Source organism: Carcharhinus amblyrhynchos, chromosome 7, assembly GCF_965287045.1.
Source record: "Carcharhinus amblyrhynchos chromosome 7, sCarAmb.v2.hapA, whole genome shotgun sequence".
Taxonomy (NCBI): Eukaryota; Metazoa; Chordata; class Chondrichthyes; order Carcharhiniformes; family Carcharhinidae; genus Carcharhinus; species Carcharhinus amblyrhynchos.
Genome location: NC_137330.1, coordinates 120,533,126 through 120,553,833, shown reverse-complemented (window position 1 = coordinate 120,553,833; position 20,708 = coordinate 120,533,126). Strand labels below are relative to the sequence as shown.

Here is a 20,708-nt window from a genome sequence, read left to right as displayed (position 1 = left end):
CTAAATCATTTTATATAAACCACCAGTAACAAGGGCTCCAACACTGATCTCTGAGAGGCCCCACTGGACACAGTCTTCCAGTCAGAAAAACATTCCATGACCATCACCTGTTTCTTCCTGCCACTCAGCCAACTCTGGATCCAATTTGCCACTTTCCTTGTTTCTAACCCAACACCTACAACACTTTTCTAAGACTTTGGGAGACTCGGGGTCTACTTGTAACTCAGAGACTGCTCCTGTTGACATGAATACCTTGCACCTTCTTCTCAGTGAGACAGTCTAGCTCTCCTCTGATCTCTACCACCCAAGCTTACTGTCAGGCAGACTGCAGAGCAAGTCACATGACCCCCTTAATGTACCTTAACTTTAAAGCTGCAGCCCCAAAATATAAATTCTGTTTAACCAGGAAACATTTAAAGCATACCACAGGTCAGGCAGCATCTGCAGAGAGAGAAATAGTTAATATTTCAGCCAAAGACCTTTTTGCTGAACTGGAAAGTTGAAAGGTCATCAACCTGAAATGTTATCTTTATTTCTGTCCACAGCTGCTATCTGACTTGCTGAGCATTTTGAGAATTCCCGGGTTTTATTTCCAATTCCCAGTGTTGTAGTATTTTGTTTTTGTTGAGTACGTGGTTTAATGGGTGTTGGGAGAATTTGGGGTTTTTGTGCTACCCAATGCTGCAGATACTACTCCAGCAAATGCTCTGTGATTCCATAGGAAAAATGTTAAAGGTACCCAGAGCAGGACTGTCATCATTACGCTATCCTTTCCTCTGCTTTTGAACCTGTATTGTGCACAGACAACTGGATCTTGCGGTGTAATAGTATTCTTGTACATTTGAGAACTTGTATAATGTGAGGGGAAAGAGTTTCTCAAACAGCATGAGGACAATCAACTTTTACTTTGTAGGCCTCCAATCAAAAGAAGCCTTTATTTTCAGCCAAGTGCCATCTGTTTCTACCTGATATCTGCGCCCATATCTCCAGGTTGCTGGATAGGGACAGGCGTAAATTAGCAGTGCTTGTGTTACTGGATTAATAATCCCAAAACGTGAGTTTAAACCCCACCACAGATACTAGAGGAACTTAAATACAATTTCAGGCAGTCCTGAACTTTGACATTGAGTTATGAGCAATGCAGCTTGTAATGTTTATAAATTGACACTGCATTTTGACTCTACCTTTGATTGAGACCTGCAGAAGTTTAAAGTTAAACAGGTGACTGACAATGATTGACAGTTTCATTATCCTCCTCACACTAACTGAAGAACTTGTGCTAAGGAGTGCAGGCGCCAACAGTGGCATTAGTGACTTGACAGGGCAAGAGTTGAGAGCATTTAATACCAGCGGGTATCCCACGAGTGATTCTCAACCTTGGTTCAGGAACCAATCTCCCATTTACACCACTCTTTCTGCTGGAAAATCAGTTCCAATTTATGGGGTGGCATTCCCCGAAAAATAATTCTAAGCATGGACAAGTCAGGCCGAAGGGCTGACTCTGGAGGAAATCCTACTGGACTTTTCAGAGGGATTTTCAAAATGAATCTCTCACACTCAGTGTACCACAGAGTACTGAGTGTGAACCCTGATAAAATTCAGTAGGCGGGGCCTATTCCCACTGGAGCATATTTGCCAATGCGCATGCGCCGATCTGTCAGCGCTGAGATTGGAGCATGTGCAATAGCCCTGCACTGCTGGCCTCCTGATCGCTGGCTTGCTCGATCGCTGGCCTGGCCCATGACCCCACATCGCCTCTCCACCACCTGAACACTGCCTCCCGGATGTGTACAAGTCTCTGTCACACACACACACCCCCCACCCCCTTCTGTTGCCGCCCGCCCTGGATATCCAGCCCTGATTGCTGGCCTCCCTCCCTTTGTCACCAAGCTCAAGTGCAGAGTGGCAGTGGGCCCTGCCACTTGGCACTGCCTGATGCCAGGTGCTGGTGGGCAGTGTCAAGGTTCCCCCTTTGAGCATTGCCACTTTGCCCCTTGGGCAGCGCCAGGGGACTAGCAGGTTGGGAGAATCACCCCCATGATGTTTTGAATTATAACCTGGTATTTAGGACCAGCTATGTGTAAGGTCCAAGGACTGTCTAATGAAACAAATCTGGAATTAAAAAGCTTGTCTCAGTGATGGTGGCCATGAAACTACCAAATCATCGTAAATGCCTACCTGGTTTAGTAATGTTATTTACAGAAGGTAGTCTGATATCCTTTCTTACACTAGCCTATTTATGGTTCCAGAACCACATTCAGGACAGCAACTGAACATCACCACCTTCTTGAGGACAATTAGAGATGGATAATAAATGTCACCTCGCCGATAATACTGACCTCACTTGCACCAACAGTAATCACAGTGGAAAACCTAGCCAACTCTTTCCCCATCTACAACACCATCCTTGGGTGTGATTGGTTAATTCAGCACAGACAGGGTTAATTGAGTCTGTACATTCAATACAGTTCAGCTTTTTACTGCCTTCACCAGATGGGCTAGTGAGAGTTATAGGATCAGCAATAAGCCATTTGATCTGTTAAGCCTATTAGACTGGTACTTTAATCTCCCACTTCCCTGCCCCTCTCCATATATCTTAACCCTCAACACTTATTCACCTCACAGTTGATTTGGAAGGAGCAGTTTGGTTTGATTGTCCTGCATTTATTTGTGTGAAATACTGTGATGCTGAAGTCAGTGGTCTGAGCTTGTTCAGTCTGCTAGCCTTTGACAAAGTACCACACGGCAGATTGTTGCATAAGGTTAAATCTCACGGGATCCAGGGTGAGATATCTAAATGGATACAAAATTGTCTTCTTAACAGAAGCCAGAGAGTGGTTGTAGAGAATTGTTTTTCAAACTGGAGGCCTGTGATCACGGTTGTGGCTCAGGGATCAGTGCTGGGACCACTGTTATTTGTCATTTACATTAATGATTTGGATGAGAATATAGGGGGCCTGGTTAGAAAGTTTGCAGATGTCCCCCTTCAAAATAAATACTCCTGTCTGAGTACTGCTGGGGGGGACAGCTCACCTGGGGGAGGAAGCAGTGGCCAGGTCTCTGGAGCTGAGCTTGACCCAGTACATCAAAAAAGTAAGAAAAAGAGCAGCAAGGCAGTGTTAATAGGGGACTCCATACTGAGGGGATCAGACAGGCGTTTTTGCAGACGCAGACAGGAGTCACAGATGATGGTTGGCCTCCCTGGAGCTGGGATCCGGGATGTCTCTGGACACATCCCAGACATCCTGAAAGGGGAGGGTGAGGAGCCGGAGGTTGTGCTTCATATAGGTACCGCTGACATCGGCAGGAAGAGGGAAGCGGTCATGAAAAGGGATTATAGGGAATTAGGTAGACAGCTGAGAAAGAGGAACGCGAAGGTAGTAATCTCAGGATTGCTGCCTGCGCCACGGGAGAGTGAGAGCAGAAATGGAATGAGGTGGAGGATGAATGCGTGGCTGAGGGACTGGAGCAGGGGGCAGGGATTCCGGTTCCTGGATCATTGGGACCTCTTTACGGGTAGGTGTGACCTGTTCAAGAAAGATGGGTGGCACTTGAATCCCAGGGGGACCAATATCTTGGTGGGAAGATTCGCTAGGGCTACTGGGGGGGCTTTAAACTAGAAAGGTTTGGGGGGAGGGAATAGAGATGAGGTGACTGAGAGTAAGGAGGTTAGCTCCCAGGTGGGGAAGGACTGTAGCCAGTATGAGAGGGAGGTTAGACGGGTGATGGAGAAGGGAAGTGCCCAGACCGAGGGTCTGAGGTGTGTCTACTTTAATGCCAGGAGTGTAGCGAACAAAGCAGATGAGCTTAGGGCGTGGATTGCTGCTTGGGGATGTGATGTGGTGGCCATTACAGAGACTTGGATGTCTCAGGGACAGGACTGGGTACTTCAGGTGCCAGGATTCAGATGCTTCAGGAAGGACAGGGAGGGGGGGCAAAAGAGGTGGCAGAGTGGCACTGCTGATCAGGGACAGTGTCATGGCTGCAGAGAAGGTGGATGCCGTGGAGGGACTGTCTACGGAGTCTCTGTGGGTGGAAGCTAGGAACAGCAAAGGGTCGATAACTTTGCTGGGTGTTTTCTATAGGCCGCCCAGTAGTGACAGGGAAGTTGAGGTGCAGATAGGGAAACTGATCCTAGAGAGACGTAGAGAGAGTTGTCGTGATGGGAGACTTTAATTTCCCAGACATTGGCTGGAATATCCCTGGGGTAAGGGGTTTGGATGGGGAGGAGTTTGTTAGGTGTGTTCAGGAGGGGTTCCTGACACAGCACGTGGATAAGCCTACGAGAGGAGAGGCTGTACTTGACCTGGTGCTGGCTAATGAACCAGGACAGGTGACGGATCTCTCGGTGGGAGAGCATCTCGGGGATGGAGATCATAATTCTATCTCCTTCACGATAGCATTGGAAAGAGATAGGATCAGGCAGGCTAGGAAGGTGTTTGGAGTAAGGGGAAATATGAAGACATCAGGCAGATAATTGGACGAGTAAACTGGAAGGAGATATTCTTGGGGAAAAGTACTGAAGGAAGGTGGTGGATTTTCAAGGAATGTTTGACTGGAGCTCTGCACGACAACGTTCCGATGAGACAAGGAGGTTTTGGTAGGTTGCGGGAGCCGTTGTGCACGAAGGTTGTGGTGAACCTAGTCAGGAAGAAAAGAAAGGCGTATAAAAGGTTCAGAGAACTAAGAGATGTTAAGGATCTAGAGGAGTATAAGGCTTGTAGAAAGGAGCTTAAAAAGGAAATTAGGAGAGCCAGAAGGGGTCATGAGAAGGCCTTGGCGGGTAAAATTAAGGAGAATCCAAAGGCCTTCTACAAATATGTGAAGAGTAAAAGGATGAGAAAAGAAGGGATAGGACCTATAAAAGGTGAAGGGGGAAAAGTCTGTGTGGAACCGGAAGAAATGGCAGAGATGCTTAATGAGTACTTTGCCTCGGTATTCACGGTGGAAAGTGATCTGGGAGGTTGTACTACAGGTTTGCGGCAGACTGAAAAGATTGAGTATGTGGATGTTGAGAAAGAGGATGTGTTGGAACTTTAAAATTCTATCAAGATAGATAAGTTGCCAGGACCAGATGGGATGTACCCCAGGTTACTGTGGGAGGTGAGGGAAGTGACTGCAGAGCCCCTGGCGATGATCTTTGCATCGTCGATGGAGATGGGAGAGGTTCCGGAGGATTGGAGGATTGTGGATGTGGTTCCTATTTTCAAGAAAGGGAACAGGGATAGCCCGGGAAATTACCGACCGGAGTCTGACCTCAGTGGTTGGTAAGTTGATGGAGAGGATTCTGAGGGACAGGATTTATGAGCATTTAGAGAAGTTTAGAATGATCAGAAATAGCACGGCTTTGTCAAGGGCAGGTTGTGCCTTACGAGCCTAGTTGAGTTCTTTGAAAATGTGACTGAACACATTGACGAAGGAAGAGCGTTGGACATGGTTTACATGGACTTCAGCAAGGCGTTTGATAAGGTCCCTACGCAAGACTTCTTGAGAAGGTGAGAGGGCATGGGATCCAACGGGCTTTGGCCTTGTGGATCCAGAACTGGCTTGCCTGCAGGAGGCAGAGACTGTTTGTGGATGAGTCTTTTTCTGCATGGAGGTCGGTCACCAGTGGAGTGCCCCAGGGATCTGTTCTAGGACCCTTGCTGTTTGTCATTTTCATAAATGATCTGGATGAGGAAGTGGAGGGATGGGTTAGTAAGTTCATAAGAACATAAGAACATAAGAAATAGGAGCAGGAGTAGGCCATCTAGCCCTTCGAGCCTGCCCCGCCATTCAATAAGATCATGGCTGATCTGTCGTGGCTCAGTTCCACCTTCCCGCCCTCTCCCCATAACCCTTAATCCCCTCTCTTATCAAAAACCCATCAACCCGTGTCTTAAAAATATTTAGCGAGGCAGCCTCCACCACCTCAACAGGCAGAGAATTCCAGAGATTCACCACCCTTTGAGTGAAGAAGTTCCTCCTCAACTCCGTTCTAAACCGCACCCCCTTTATCTTGAGGCTGTGCCCCCTAGTCCTACTGTCTTTTTTGAGCGGGAAGAGTCTCTCCACCTCTATCCTATACATCCCATTCATCATCTTATACGTCTCAATGAGATCTCCCCTCATTCTTCTAAACTCCAACGAGTACAAGCCTAGTTTATTCAGCCTCTCCTCATAGCTCAACCCCCTCAACTCTGGTATCAGCCTAGTAAACCTCCTCTGCACTCCCTCCAAGGCCAAAATATCTTTGCGCAGGTGCGGCGCCCAAAACTGCACACAGTACTCCAGCTGCGGCCTCACCAATGCCCTATACAGCTGCAGCAAGACCTCCCTACTTTTATATTCAATCCCCCTCGCTATGAAGGCCAGCATCCCATTCGCCTTCCTGACCACCTGCTGCACCTGCAAGCTGGGTTTTTGCGACTCATGCACAAGGACCCCGAGGTCCCTCTGCACCGTCGCCTGCTGCAGTTTTTCGCCCCGTAAGTAATAGTCCTTCCTACCATTATTCCTACCAAAGTGGACCACCTCACACTTGCCAACATTAAATTCCATTTGCCATTTCCTGGCCCATTCGCCCAGCCTATCTAGATCCTTCTGCAGACTCTCCACACCCTCCGCACAATTTGCCGTTCCACCAATCTTGGTGTCATCAGCAAATTTCGACACCCTACACTCGGTTCCCTCCTCCAGATCATCTATATAAATGGTAAAAAGCTGAGGCCCCAGCACCGACCCCTGGGGCACTCCACTAGTCACCATCCGCCAATCCGAATAGCACCCGTTGACCCCCACTCTCTGCCTCCTATTTGACAACCAATCCTCTATCCACGCTAACACCGTACCCCCAACTCCATGTCCCTCGACCTTCTGCAATAACCTCTTGTGAGGTACTTTGTCAAACGCCTTCTGAAAATCCAGAAAGACCACATCCACCGGCTCTCCTCTATCCACCGCCCTAGACACATCCTCATAGAACTCCAGTAAATTTGTCAGACACGACTTCCCTTTAATGAAACCGTGCTGCGTCCGCTCTATCAAGCAATTGCCTTCAAGATGCCTCGCAATTTCCTCCTTAATGACGGATTCTAACATTTTGCCTACCACAGACGTTAAACTAACCGGCGTATAATTCCCCGCCTTTTGCCTGGCACCCTTCTTAAACAACGGCATAACATTAGCCGTTTTCCAATCTTCCGGCACTTCCCCAGAATCCAGCGACGTCTGGAAAATAACCACCAAGGCATCCACTATCACCTCCGCCATTTCTTTCAGAACCCTCGGATGCATTCCATCCGGTCCTGGGGACTTGTCCACAATCAGCCCCTCCAGTCTGTCGAGCACCGCCTCTCTAGTAACAGTAATGTCATTAAGACCCTCCAGTCCTACCACCTTTCCATCACTAACACCCGGCAAATTATTCACGTCCTCCTCCGTGAAGACAGAAACAAAAAAGTTATTCAATACCTGAGCCATATCCCCATCCCCTACCACTAGGTCCCCTTTCTCATCCTCTAAAGGACCAACGTTCACCCTAGCCAGCCTCTTCCTTTTTATATATTTATAAAAACTCTTGCTATCCTTTTTTATATTAAGCGCTAGCCCAGCTTCATAGTTTCTCCTACCCTTCTTTATCAACTTCTTTGTCAATCTTTGTTGACATTTAAACCTCTCCCAATCCTCTTCTCGCCCACTACTCTTAGCTACTCTAAATTCCTCCGCTTTTAATTTAACACTTTCCTTCACCTCCTTCGTTATCCACGGCTTATTACCTCTCCTCCTACTGTCCTTTTTGACCATCGGAATAAATTTCCGCTGAGCACCAAGAAAGATATCCTTAAAGATCCTCCACTGCTCCTCAGCAGACCATCCCTCCAACGCGCTCCCCCAGTCAACATTCGCCAATTCTTCTCTCATCCTACCGTACTCCCCTCTATTCAAACAAAGTACGCATGTCCGGGAACCCACTTTCTCCTCCTCCATCTGCACCAGAAACTCCACCATACAATGATCACTCTCCCCAAGAGAATCCTTCACCGCAAGGTCCCTAATTCTACCCGCCTCATTACATAGCACCAGATCCAAGATAGCTCTCTCCCTCGTCGGCTCCAACACACACTGTTCCAGGAAACTATCCCGGCAGCATTCCAAGAACTCTTCCTCGAGCCCCCCGCGTCCAACATGGGTCGACCAATCAATATGCAGATTGAAATCCCCCATAACTACGGCCGTCCCATTCCTGCACACCGCACTTATTTGCGCGTTAACAGCCTGCCCCACCTCCAGATCATTATTCGGGGGCCTATAGACGACACCCACCAGCGTCTTCCTCCCTTTGCTGTTCCTAATCTCCACCCACAACGATTCCACTTTCTGCTCCTTGGCTCCAATATCATCCCTTGCTACCACCTTGATGCTATCCTTAATCAGCAGAGCTACGCCCCCCCCTTTTCCCTCCTGCCTATCCTTCCTAAACACTTGATAGCCCTGTACATTCAGCTCCCAGTCCCTGTCACCTTGCAGCCACGTCTCTGTAATGGCCACCAGATCGTATCCATTTGTGTCGATCTGCGCCACCAGCTCATCCACTTTATTCCGAATGCTTCGTGCATTCAGATAAAGCGCTTTCATCCCAGCCTTCACCTGGACCCTATTTGCCGCAACGCCACCAACTATACTCACGCCCCCTACTCCCTCTATTATTGGGACATCCTCGGACTCTTCCCTTACCTGTACCCTATCCTTAACTTTAGACCTCGTAACGTCACCTACCCTCGCACCCTCCCCCCCCAATTAGGTTAAAGCCCTGTCTACAGTCCTCTTTACTTGATTCGCCAGCACTCTGGTCCCAGCACGGTTCAGACCAACCCCATCCCGCCCGAACAGGTCCCACCTACCCCAATACTGGTGCCAATGCCCCATAAATTCAAACCCATTCCTCCCACACCAATCCCTGAGCCACCCATTCACTTCCTTAATCCTGTCCACCCTACGCCCGTCTGCACTCGGTTCAGGCAGTAGCCCAGAGATGACCACCTTGTCGGTTCTACTTTTTAATTCCATTCCCAGCTTTTCATACTCCCTCCCCAGATCCTCAGTCCGCATTTTGCTTACGTCTCCGGCACCCACATGTACCACAACGACCGGATTCTCACCCTCCCACTCCAGGTTCCTCTGCAGCCCAGCTGCGACATCCCGGACCCGAGCACCAGGCAGACAACACACCCTTGTGTGCACTTTGTCATTGTGACAAAGGACAGTGTCAATACCCTTCACCCCACTATCCCCAATCACTACTACGTTCCTTTACCCCTTCTCTTTGCCTATGTCCTGCTGCATCACTGTACCGTGTGCAGTTTGCTCACCAACCTCTCCTGCCTCGTCCTCTTCCAGACTGGAAGCAAGAACCTCAAACCTGTTATGCAGATTAAGAGGCTGAGACCTCTGCTCCCCATCCTCCTTCCTCCTCTCCCCACTCTCCTTCCTCCGCTCCTCACCCCCCTTCCTCCTCCCAGCAGCCCCCTCTTGTTCCTGACCCTTAGAGTTAGCCAGTCTAGGGGGGGTGGATGTCTCTTGCACCCCATTGACAATGGCACCCTCCCTCCCCTTGTTGAGCCTCAGTGTCTGTAGCTCAGAGGCCAACTCATCCACCTTGAGCTGGAGCTCCTCCAGCAACCTGCACTTACTGCAGACATGGTCACTGGGATGGACCCTGGAGTCCACCAGTTCCCACATCATACAGAAACCACACATCACATGCCCCTCCATTATTCACTGTAGTAGTTTTGAAAAAAAATTTTTTTTTTCCTTGTTTTTTCAAACGAACTCACCTGGCCTTTTTTCCTTCAAGCCCTTTTTGATATTAAGCCCTAATAGCTCACTCTGCTTCCCTCTCACTCCACTGCCCGCTCCGACGCTGCCCGCTGTCTACACCAGGCCTCCTTTTAAACGTGGCGCTGATTTAAAGCTGATGTCCCACAACTGCCTGCTAACCACTCCCTCAGAATTCTTAAAGCAGTAAATACAATAAATAAATGCTTTAAACAGTTCTACAAAGAACAAAGTGCTTTAAACTTATTTTAAACAGGTTTTTAACAGGTAAAATCTTAGCTCTCTCTCTGCTCCTTCACTCGTCTGCTCCAGCAAACAATGGAAGTTCGCCGATGATACAAAGGTTGGTGGTGTCGTGGATATTCTGGAGGGATGTCAGAAGTTGCAGCGTGACATCGATAGGATGCAAAACTGGGCAGAGAAGTGGCAGATGGACTTCAGCACTGATAAATGTGTAGTGGTCCATTTTGGCAGGTCCAACGGGATGCAGGAGTACAATATCATGGGTAGGAGTCTTAGCTGGGTTGAAGAGCAGAAGGATCTTGGGGTCTGGGTCCATAGGACTCTTAAATCGGCCTTGCAGGTGGAGGATGTGGTCAAGAAGGCGTATGGTGTACTGGCCTTCATTAATTGAGGGATTGAGTTTAGGAGCCGGGAGGTAATGCTGCAACTTTATAGGACCCTTGTCAGACCCCACTTGGAGTACTGTGCGCAGTTCTGGTCGCCTCACTACAGGAAGGATGTGGAAGCTATTGAGAGGGTGCAGAGGAGATTTACAAGGATGTTGCCTGGATTGGGAGGCTTGCCTTATGAAGATAGGTTGAGGGAGCTAGTCTCTTCTCCCTGGAGAGACGAAGGTTGAGAGGCGACCTGATAGAGGTTTATAAAATGTTGAGAGGAATAGATAGGGTGGATTCTCGGAGGCTATTTCCCCGGGTTGAAATGGTCGCTACGAGAGGACACAGGTTTGAGGTGCTGGGAAGCAAGTACAGAGGAGATGTTAGGGGAAAGTTTTTCACTCAGAGGGTGGTGAGTGAGTGGAATCGGCTGCGGTCGGTGGTGGTAGAGGTGAACTCGCTGGGGTCTTTTAAAAGACTTCTGGATGAGTATATGGGATCTAATGGCATTGGAAGTTACAGATAGTTCTATGGCCTGGTAGGTATAGATGTGATCGGCAGAACTTACGGGCCGAAGGGCCTGTTTATGCTGTAGTGTTCTATGTTCTATGACACCAAGATTGGTGGCATAGTGGACAATGAAGAAAGTTATCTCCAATTGCAGCAGGGTTGTGATCAACTGGGCCAATGGGCTGATGAATGGCAAATCAAGTTTAATTTAGATAAATGTGAGGTGATGCATTTTGGTAGACTGAACCAGAGCCGGACTTACTCAGTTAATGGTGGGGCAGTGGGGAGAGTTACAGAACAAAGGGATCTCGTGGTACAAGTTCATTGCTCCTTGAAAGTGGAGTCACAGGTGGACAGAGTGGTGAAGAAGGCATTCATCATTGGTTCCATCGGTCAGGACATTTATTACAGGAGTTGGGACGTTTTGTTGAAGTTGTACAAGACATTGATAAGGCCACACTTGGAATACTGTGTGCAATTCTGGTCACCCTATTATAGAAAGGATATTATTAAACTAGAAAGAGTACAGAACAGATTTATAGGATGCTACTGGGGGAATTGATGGATTGAAGTTATAAGGAGAGGCTGGATAGACTGTGACTTTTTTCCCTGGAGCGTAAAAGGCTGACGGGTGATCTTATTGAGGTCTATAAAATAATGAGGGGCATAGACAAGCTGGATAGTCAATATCTTTTCTCAAAGGTAGGGGAGCCTAAAACTGGAGGGCATAGGCTTAAGGTGAGAGGGGAGGGATGCAAAAATGTTCAGAGGGGCAATTCTTTCACACACAGATCGTAGGTGCCTGGAACAAGCTGGCAGAGGTAGTAGTAGAGGCGGGTACAATTTTGTCTTTTAAAAAACATTTAGATAGTTACATGGGTATAGAGGGATATGGGCCAAATGTGGGCAATTGGAATTAGCTTAGGGGTTTAAAAATAGGCGGCATGGACAAGTTGGGCCAAAGGGCCTGTTTCCATGATGTAAACCTCTATGACTCTGTAGCATATTGTAGGAAATTCAAGTTGTGATGAAGAACTCTAAATATAGGACTGTCAACTTTCCTGTTTTCCTTGAGCGGGTGCCACAGACACTGAACAGAGTCAAATGTTTTCTGAAAGGAAATTCCATCCTCAGCAGGATCTAGAGCTCAGAGTTGTACCTCTGCCAAGCTTATGCATAGCTTGCTTGAAAGACCAAGTCCCTGCAAGATTGAGGAGCAAGACAGGAATGGTGATCGAGCTGGAGAGAAAGGAGAGGCTGATGGAGAGTTTCAGCTTCTGAAAATAAATGAGTTACACATGGGAAATGGTGCAGTAATCTTGCAGGAAGGATCTTTGCCAATTTTTGTATGCTTTCTCTATGTTTTTATTTCTTACTTTTTTAGTTTTCTATGGTGGTCTATTTTGGCAAGTAGAGCATTTCAGCTGGATTTTATAAGTGTCTTTGTCACCCCTCAATCTCCCACCAGCAAAAAAGTCAATGGGAAGTCCACCCAGAGGAAGAACAGCTCCCTACTCTCATTCTAACATCGATTGGCTTTCTGCCCTTCAGACAGGATAGCCCGCCTCAAAGAACTGTTGGCCAATTGGATGGTCAACAGCTCTATGGTCCCAGCAGGGCCAGGCATGAGTAGCAGCCACTGTTGAGACTACTGGCAATCCCCAGTGGCGATTGTCATTGAAACCAGGCACCAAAGTAAGTAGGAAATTTACTGGGTTAAAGTTGGCAGGCCCTGGAGAAGGTCCAGGTGTTTAAAAACGTTATTCTTACATGGAACGTGAGCGTCGCTGACAAGGCGAGCATTTGTTGCCCATCCCTGATTACTCAAGTGAGTGGTTTGCTGGACCCTCCCAAAGAACATTTAAGAGGCAGCCACATTGCTCTGTGGGTTTGGAGTTACATGTAGAACAGACCAGATAAGAACTGCTGATTTCCTTCCCTGAAGAATATTAGTGAATCAGATGTATTCTTGCAACATTGAAAGTTTCATGGTCACCATCAAACTTTCCATTCCAGGTTTTTATTCATTAAATTGAAATTCCACTAGTTGCCATAGTGAGATTTGCGTCCATCTCCCCAGAGCCTGTGTCCCAGCTGATATTACTGGACAGTCAGGCTCCAGATGACAGTAATTTTGATATTGTGTTCAGGTACGTGGATGAACATCTTTTAATAAAAGAAAATAAAACAGAACAGATTGGCTATAATAAAATACTCCATCTCACCAATACCTTCACAGATTTACAAATTTCTAACAAAAGCACAAGTTACAAAATATATCTCATTATTGTTTTCGGTAAGTACACAGTCCCTATAAACCAACAGGCCAATTGTGGTCAGATATATCACTCTCTGAAACCAACTGTGGATTTCTCATCAAATCCCCCTGGATGCTTGTCACACAGTGAACAAACTGGTTTTGGCCCTGGAGGGAGTGCAGAGGAGGTTTACTAGGCTGATACCGGAGTTGAGGGGGTTGAGCTATGAGGAGAGGCTGAATAAACTAGGCTTGTACTCGTTAGAGTTTAGAAGAATGAGGGGAGATCTCATTGAGACGTATAAGATGATGAATGGGATGGATAGGATAGAGGTGGAAAGACTCTTCCCGCTCAAAAAAGACAGTAGGACTAGGGGGCACAGCCTCAAGATAAAGGGGGGGCGGTTCAGAACGGAGTTGAGGAGGAACTTCTTCACTCAAAGGGTGGTGAATCTCTGGAATTCTCTGCCCGTTGAAGTGGTGGAGGCTGCCTCGCTAAATATTTTTAAGAAGCGGGTTGATGGGTTTTTGATAAGAGAGGGGATTAAGGGTTATGGGGAGAGGGCGGGAAAGTGGAACTGAGCCACGACAGATCAGCCATGATCTTATTGAATGGCGGGGCAGGCTCGAAGGGCCAGATGGCCTACTCCTGCTCCTATTTCTTATGTTCTTATGTTCTTATGTTCTTATGTCTCGCTCCACTTGGAAAATCATGCCTTAGAATCTTCCAAACAATGCTGTCTCTCGGATACTTTCAGTAAGGATCCACTTTCAGGATTTCAGCCTCTCCTTTCAGTATTCCTCTGTCCTGGGTTGCCTTATACATTGAAGCTTCCACACAATCTCTCAGGTACCCAGCCATGGCAATGCAACCACTGCATGACAGGCTGTATTAAGATATCACCAACCTCAGGTATTTGGCTTCTTATCTAACTGACTTTAAAATTGTTTCTTGAGCTGCCCCTTTAGCTCAGTGAACTTGTGTTTTACTTGAATTTTTCTTGTTTCTTTTTCTTTCAACTTAACTGTCTTCCTGTGAGATACTTTTTGTCCCAACTCTCTGGTTTCTGGATTTCTGTTCTTTTGTAAAAGTTTGCTTTTTGCAGCTCCTTGGTCCTGTCCAGCCCCTCCTAGATCTTAAAACTTAATTCAAATGTTCTTTATAATAAAAGGTGACCCCTGATTGCTAAGTAACAGCTTAGTCTTTCATTTATCCATTTTTGTTTTCATATGGTAAACCCGTTAATGCAGGCACAGTTTGAAATGAAACTAAAACCCACAGACATGCAGGCACCCTTGTTTACCATGTGTTAACTACACAGGAGTACAAAAATAAACTTACTTACAGCCAGACCTTCTGTCTAATACCCAGGAATACAAAAGTAAATTACTTACTTACTGACACCTGGACCTCAGGGTTACTAGTCAGTCGACATTATCACTATGTCACTGTCTTTTTTTTATTCATTCGTGGGCTGTAGGCATTGCTGGCAAGCCCACCATCTATTGCCCATATCTATTTGGCCTTGAGAAGGTGGTGGTGAACCTCCTTTATAAATTGCTGCAGACCATGAGTGTTTCTAACACTTTTTATTTCAGAACTCCAGATTTTTGACCAACAAGGGAGTCAGCGTTATTGATGAGGAGGGTGGGGGCATTAGGAAACTGGAGTTAAGGCTGCAGTCAGATCCGCCGTGATTTTATGGAATGGTGGAGCAGACTCAAGTGCGGCATGTCCACTATGACTCTCACCAGCTTTTAATGATGCACCATAGAAATCATCCTTTCTGGTTGTATCACAGCTTGGTATGTCTCTTGCTCTGCCCAAGACAGCAAGAAACCGCAAAGAGCCGTGAATGTAGCACAGTCCATCACTCAGACCAGCCTCCCATCCATCGACTCGGAAAAGTAGCCAGCATAATCAAGGACTCCATGTACTCCGGACATACTCTCTTCCAACCTCTTCCGTTGGGAAAAAGATACATAAGTCTGAGGTCATGTACCAACTGACTCAAAAACAGCTGCTTCCCTGCTGCAGTCAGACTTTTGAATGGACCTACCTTGAATTAAGTTGATCTTTCTCCACACCCTAGCTATGACTGTAAATACTACATTCTGCACTCTCTCGTTCCCTTTTCTATGAACAATATGCTTTGCCTGTATAGCGCGCGAGAAACAACATTTTTCACTGTATTTTAATACATGTGACAATAACAAATCCAATCAAGTGTTGTCCCATCTCAACTCCCTGCTTCTCCCAGCAGCAGCTGTCATCATGCCCATATTCTCATCTATCTCAATTCCATTCCTGTTCACAGCTAGATTATTTCTCTATTCCTCTTCAATGACATTTTCTAACTTTATTGCTGCAGTTGTTACCATCCAATTAGGAACCAGCAACTTCAGAAAGTATTTGAAATGCCAGTTACCCATTGCGAAAATGAAGCCACAAAATTCCATGGTTTTGAACAAACAGACTTTACAAAGTCTGAACCATTTACGATATCATATACTCTAATATTCTGAATATACATGAGGCAAATATGAATTAATACGCAAACTGCAAACACACCACACTGCACAGTAAATTCAGATGTGACCATGACCAAGACTAACCCCACAGATTTCTTAGCAACCTACCCAGTGTCTCCTGTGAATCACAAAGTCTCCTTAAAACTCTCCCTCACAACGGATTTCAGTTCTTCACTTTCAAACATTTAGCTTGTGAATTATCTTAAAAGCCACTCCGATCTGATCTGTCTCAACGACTGCTCACCTCCTGATGTTTCAATCTCTTTTCCTGAGACTGCTTTCCACAGGATTCACAAAACTGCACTTCTGCTTCTAATTACTGGCACACTTCCAACATTTTCACAGTCCAGTAGCTTCAATAAGCTGGTACTGCCCCAGTGTTTTTCCAAACTTCAGTCTCCCGCCTATACCAAGCTATAAATAGAAGCTGAAGACTTTCCTGAGACTTAACTACCTCCAGCACAAAACCATCAACCTTCTGCCATCTTCCCAGTTTCCCAGGTCTTCTTTGAGCTGCAAACCACACGAGGTCCCAAATGCAACAACAGCTGACCCCAAGTGCCTGGAGCCTACTAACAGCAGCACCCATTTCTACTACTCCAGAGCACTCTGCTAAATTGAAACCAGAGAATCTTCTTAAGCACTAACCATCTCCATGATAGTACAGTCTTTCAGGGTTCACAGAACGCTTTTAAACTAATTTAGCTCTAACTCCCAAAACCAAACAACTCTCTGGACTGCACATTTTTGCAAGCAATGTGGACATCCTGTCTCCAATGCTCCAGCTAAAGCCACTTGCTGTTTTATGGCTCTTAACTTTCTGTTAACCTTTAAGTCAACATGGCCCCAACCTTTTAAGTGCAAAAGACACCAAGTTGTTTTAGTTCTATTTACCCTATTTTCTACATTTACATTTTAAGCTTCCCAGGACCAAACGTTATCCCTAAAATATGAACATGAACCAGATATAATGATATTCGCTTGTAGAGAAATACCACTTGATCAAATCCTGGAGGACTACAAGTCTTTGAAACTAGTATTTCAGTCTCGGTTGATGGTGCCTTTTTAAAAAAGAATGTGTGGTGGGGGGGGTTCCCTTGTAGAGCAAAGCTGCCTAGAAGTCTGCTCTACACAGTTAGAAATGTGTACTGTTTTAGTTCAAGAAAGAGATGCTAGCTTGTAAATTTTGTGTGATGTGACAGTTTTGTCTCCTCTTCACAGCTACGCAGCTCTCATTGCTGACTGGCCAGTGGTGGTCCTGGGGCTATGCACGGTGCTAATAGTAATATGTGCACTGGTCGGGATCCTGGTACCAGATCTTCCAGACTTCTCTGACCCACTGCTGGTGAGTGATTTACCCTTATCTCTGACAGAGTCAGTGCCATCTTGTTCCCTGTAATGTAGCTTTGTAAGCTCTAGGTGGAGGTAATGGTTTCAGTAATGGCAGATATATGATCGGAAGCTCATTCATGGGATTGTGGGAGTCCCCGGCAAGCCAGGAGTAAAAAGGAACTCATCAGCTATGGCTTCCACTATCCATGGACTGCTGCTGAAAGTGTCTGTTGTTGGGAAAGCAAGAAATAAAGATGATAAAACAAGTAGACACAGTTTAATTTCTAAATAGCTGTTAGTCAGATGAATCAGAATCAAATCGCAATCACCAGTGGATATGAGTGAGGTGATCCGCAGCCCAATATTCAACCATTAAAACTCCATCTCAAGTTCCAGTAGCTGGATTGTACTGTGATGATGTATTTAGCAACACCTAATGACACTAATGGCAAGTAGGATCGCAGTGAGCCACTCACCTGATGAAGGACCGGTGCTCCAAAACTCGTGGCGTTTACTACCAAATAAACCTGTTGGACTTTAACCAGGTGTCGAGACTTCTTACTTCATTTGGATAGTCCATTCTTTCCAGCTGATGGGATAGATTGCCACCTACAGGAGACTGGGAAGGATGCAGCAGAAAGAATTAGGTTTGTTTGACAAGGTCATAAGAACATAAGAAATAGGAGCAGGAGTAGGCCATCTAGCCCCACGAGCCTGCCCCGCCATTCAAGGTCCCACAAAGAAGGGTCTGGGAAGGGTCATCTAAACTCAAAGTCGGCTCTATTCTTTCTCCACAGGTGCTGTCAGAACTACCGAGATTTTCCAGCATTTTCTGTTTCAGATTCCAGCATCCACAGTATTTTGCATTTATACCATACAATTTGATTTATGTCAGTCCTGTGCATTGCAAACAGCTAACTGAATGTCCTCAGACCTCTATGGTACAGCTATTTATCTGGCACAAGGTTATTGTGTGAAGAGGTTACCTTGAGGGCTCAGTGCAGTATTGCCACACAAAGCAGCAACTTCCCAGATTTATTCCAGGTCTCGGCCCACCCAGCTGCTTTTAGAAAGTAGGAGTCCCTCAGTTGGATGTACATAAGAGCATAAGAACTAGGAGCAGGAGTAGGCCATCTGGTCCCTCAAACCTACTCCGCCATTCAATAAGATCATGGCTGATCTCTTTGTGGACTCAGTTCCACTTACCCACCTGCTCACCATAACCCTTAATTCCTTTACTGTTCAAAAATGTATTTATCCTTCCTTAAAAACATTCAGTGAGGTAGCCTCAACTGCTTCACTGGGCAGGGAATTCCACAGATTCACAACCTGTGTGTGAAGAAGTTCCTCCACAACTCAGTCCTAAATCTGCTCCCCCTTATTTTGAGACTATGCCCCCTTGTTCTAGTTTCACCCGCCAGTGGAAACAACTTCCCCGCTTCGATCTTATCTATTCCCTTCATAATCTTATATGTTTCTATAAAATCTCCTCTCATTCTTCTGAATTCCAATGAGTATAGCCCCAGTCTACTCACTCTCTCCTCATAATCCAACCCTCCCAACTCTGGAATCAACCTAGTGAATCTCCTCTGCATCCCCTCCAATGCCAGTATATCCTTTCTCAAGTAAGGAGACCAAAACTGTACACAGTATTCCAGTTGTGGCCTCACCAGCACCTTATACAACTACAACATAATCTCACTGTTTTTAAACTCCATCCCTCTAACAATGAAGGACAAAATTCCATTTGCCTTCTTAATTACCTGCTGCACCTGCAAACCAACTCCTTGAGATTCCTGTACAAGGACACCCAGGTCCCTCTGCACAGCAGCATGCTGCAATTTTTTATCGTTTAAATAATAGTCCATTTTGCTGTTATCCCTAACAAAATGGATGACCTCGCATTTAGCAACATTGGACTCCATCTGCCAGACCCTCCCCCACCCAGGTTATCTATATTTCTTTGCAGGCTTTCAGTATCCTCTGCACACTTTGCTCTTTCACCCATCTGAGTGTCACCTGCGAATTTTGACACACTACATTTGGTCCCCAGCTCCGAATCATCTATGTAAATCGTGAACAATTGCGGTCCCAACACTGATCCCTGAGGCACACCACTAGTCACTGATCGCCAACCAGAAAAACACCCAATTACCTTCACTCTTCGCTTTCTGTTAGTTAACCAATTCTCTATCCATGCTAATACATTACCTGTAACACTGTGCATCTTTATCTTATGTAGCAGTTTTTGGTGCAGCACCTTGTCAAATGCCTTTTGGAAATCCAGATACACCACATCCACAGGTTCCCCATTGTCTATTGCACGTGTAATGTTCTCAAAGAATTCCACAAAATTAATTGAACATGACCTGCCCTTCATGAACCCATACTGCATCTTACCAATGGGACAATTTATATCCAGATGTCTTGCTATTTCTTCCTTGATGATAGATTTGAGCATTTTCCCTACTACAGAAGTTAAGCTAATTGGCCTATAGTTACCTGCCTTTTGTTTACCTTTTTTAAACACTGCGTCACATTTGCCGTTTTCCAATCTGCGGGAGCTACCCCAGAGTCCAGCGAATTTTGGTAAATTACCACCAGTGCTATTTCTCCCGCCATCTCTTTAAGTACCCTGGGACGCATTCCATCAGGACCAGGAGACTTGCCTAGTTTTAGCCCCAGTAATTTGCCCAACATGACCTCTTTCATGATAATGATAGTTTCTAGGTTCTCAACTGCCACAGCCTTCCTGTTATCAATTTTTGGCATGTTATTTGTGTCTTCCACTGTGAAGATTGACACAAAATACCTGTTCAATGCCTCAGCCATTTTCTCATTTCCAGTTATTACATTCCCCCTTCTCGTCCTCTAAAGGACCAATGTTTACTTCTGCCACTCTTTTTCATTTTATTTATTTGCAGAAACTTCTGCTATCTGTTTTCATATTCTGAGCTAGTTTACTCTCATAATCCATCTTACTTTATAGCCTTTTTAGTGGCTTTCTGCTGATAGAACATAGAACACTACGGTACAAACAGGCCATTCGGCCCACAAGTTGCACTGATCATGTCCCTACCTACCAGGCCTATCTATAACTCTCAATCCCATTAAATCCCACATACTCATCCAGAAGTCTCTTAAAAGACCCCAGTGAGTTCGCCTCCACCACCACCGACGGCAGCCAATTCCACTCACTCACCACCCTCTGAGTGAAAAACTTACCCCTAACATCTCCTCTGTACTTGCTCCCCAGCACCTTAAACCTGTGTCCTCTCGTAGCAACCATTTCAGCCCTGGGAAATAGCCTCCGAGAATCCACCCTATCTATTCCTCTCAACATCTTATAAACCTCTATCAGGTCGCCTCTCAACCTTCGTCTCTCCAGGGAGAAGAGACCGAGCCCCCTCAACCTATCCTCATAAGGCAAGCCTCCCAATCCAGGCAACGTCCTTGTAAATCTTTAAAGATTTCCCAATACTGTAGGTTCTTTGCCACTTTGTATGCATTTTCTTTCAATCTGACATCCTCCTTTATTTCCTTAGATATCCATGGCTGATTCTCGCTTTTTCTACAGTCTGTCCTTATCACTGGTATATATTTTTGCTGAGCACTGTGAAAGATTGCTTTGAAGGTCCTCCACT

The 20,708-nt window shown here is 46.0% G+C and overlaps 1 protein-coding gene across 9 annotated transcripts in view; it reads left to right on the top strand.

Moving 5' to 3' along the window:
• disp1 (dispatched homolog 1 (Drosophila)) overlaps positions 1-20,708 on the top strand; it is a 415,387-nt gene that overhangs the window by 366,157 nt on the left and 28,522 nt on the right. For all 9 annotated transcript variants that reach the window (XM_080193046.1, XM_080193045.1, XM_080193042.1 and 6 more), the window contains one exon: positions 16,954-17,077. In XM_080193046.1, the coding sequence (XP_080049172.1) occupies positions 16,954-17,077 (124 nt within the window). The remainder of the gene's footprint in view (positions 1-16,953; positions 17,078-20,708) is intronic.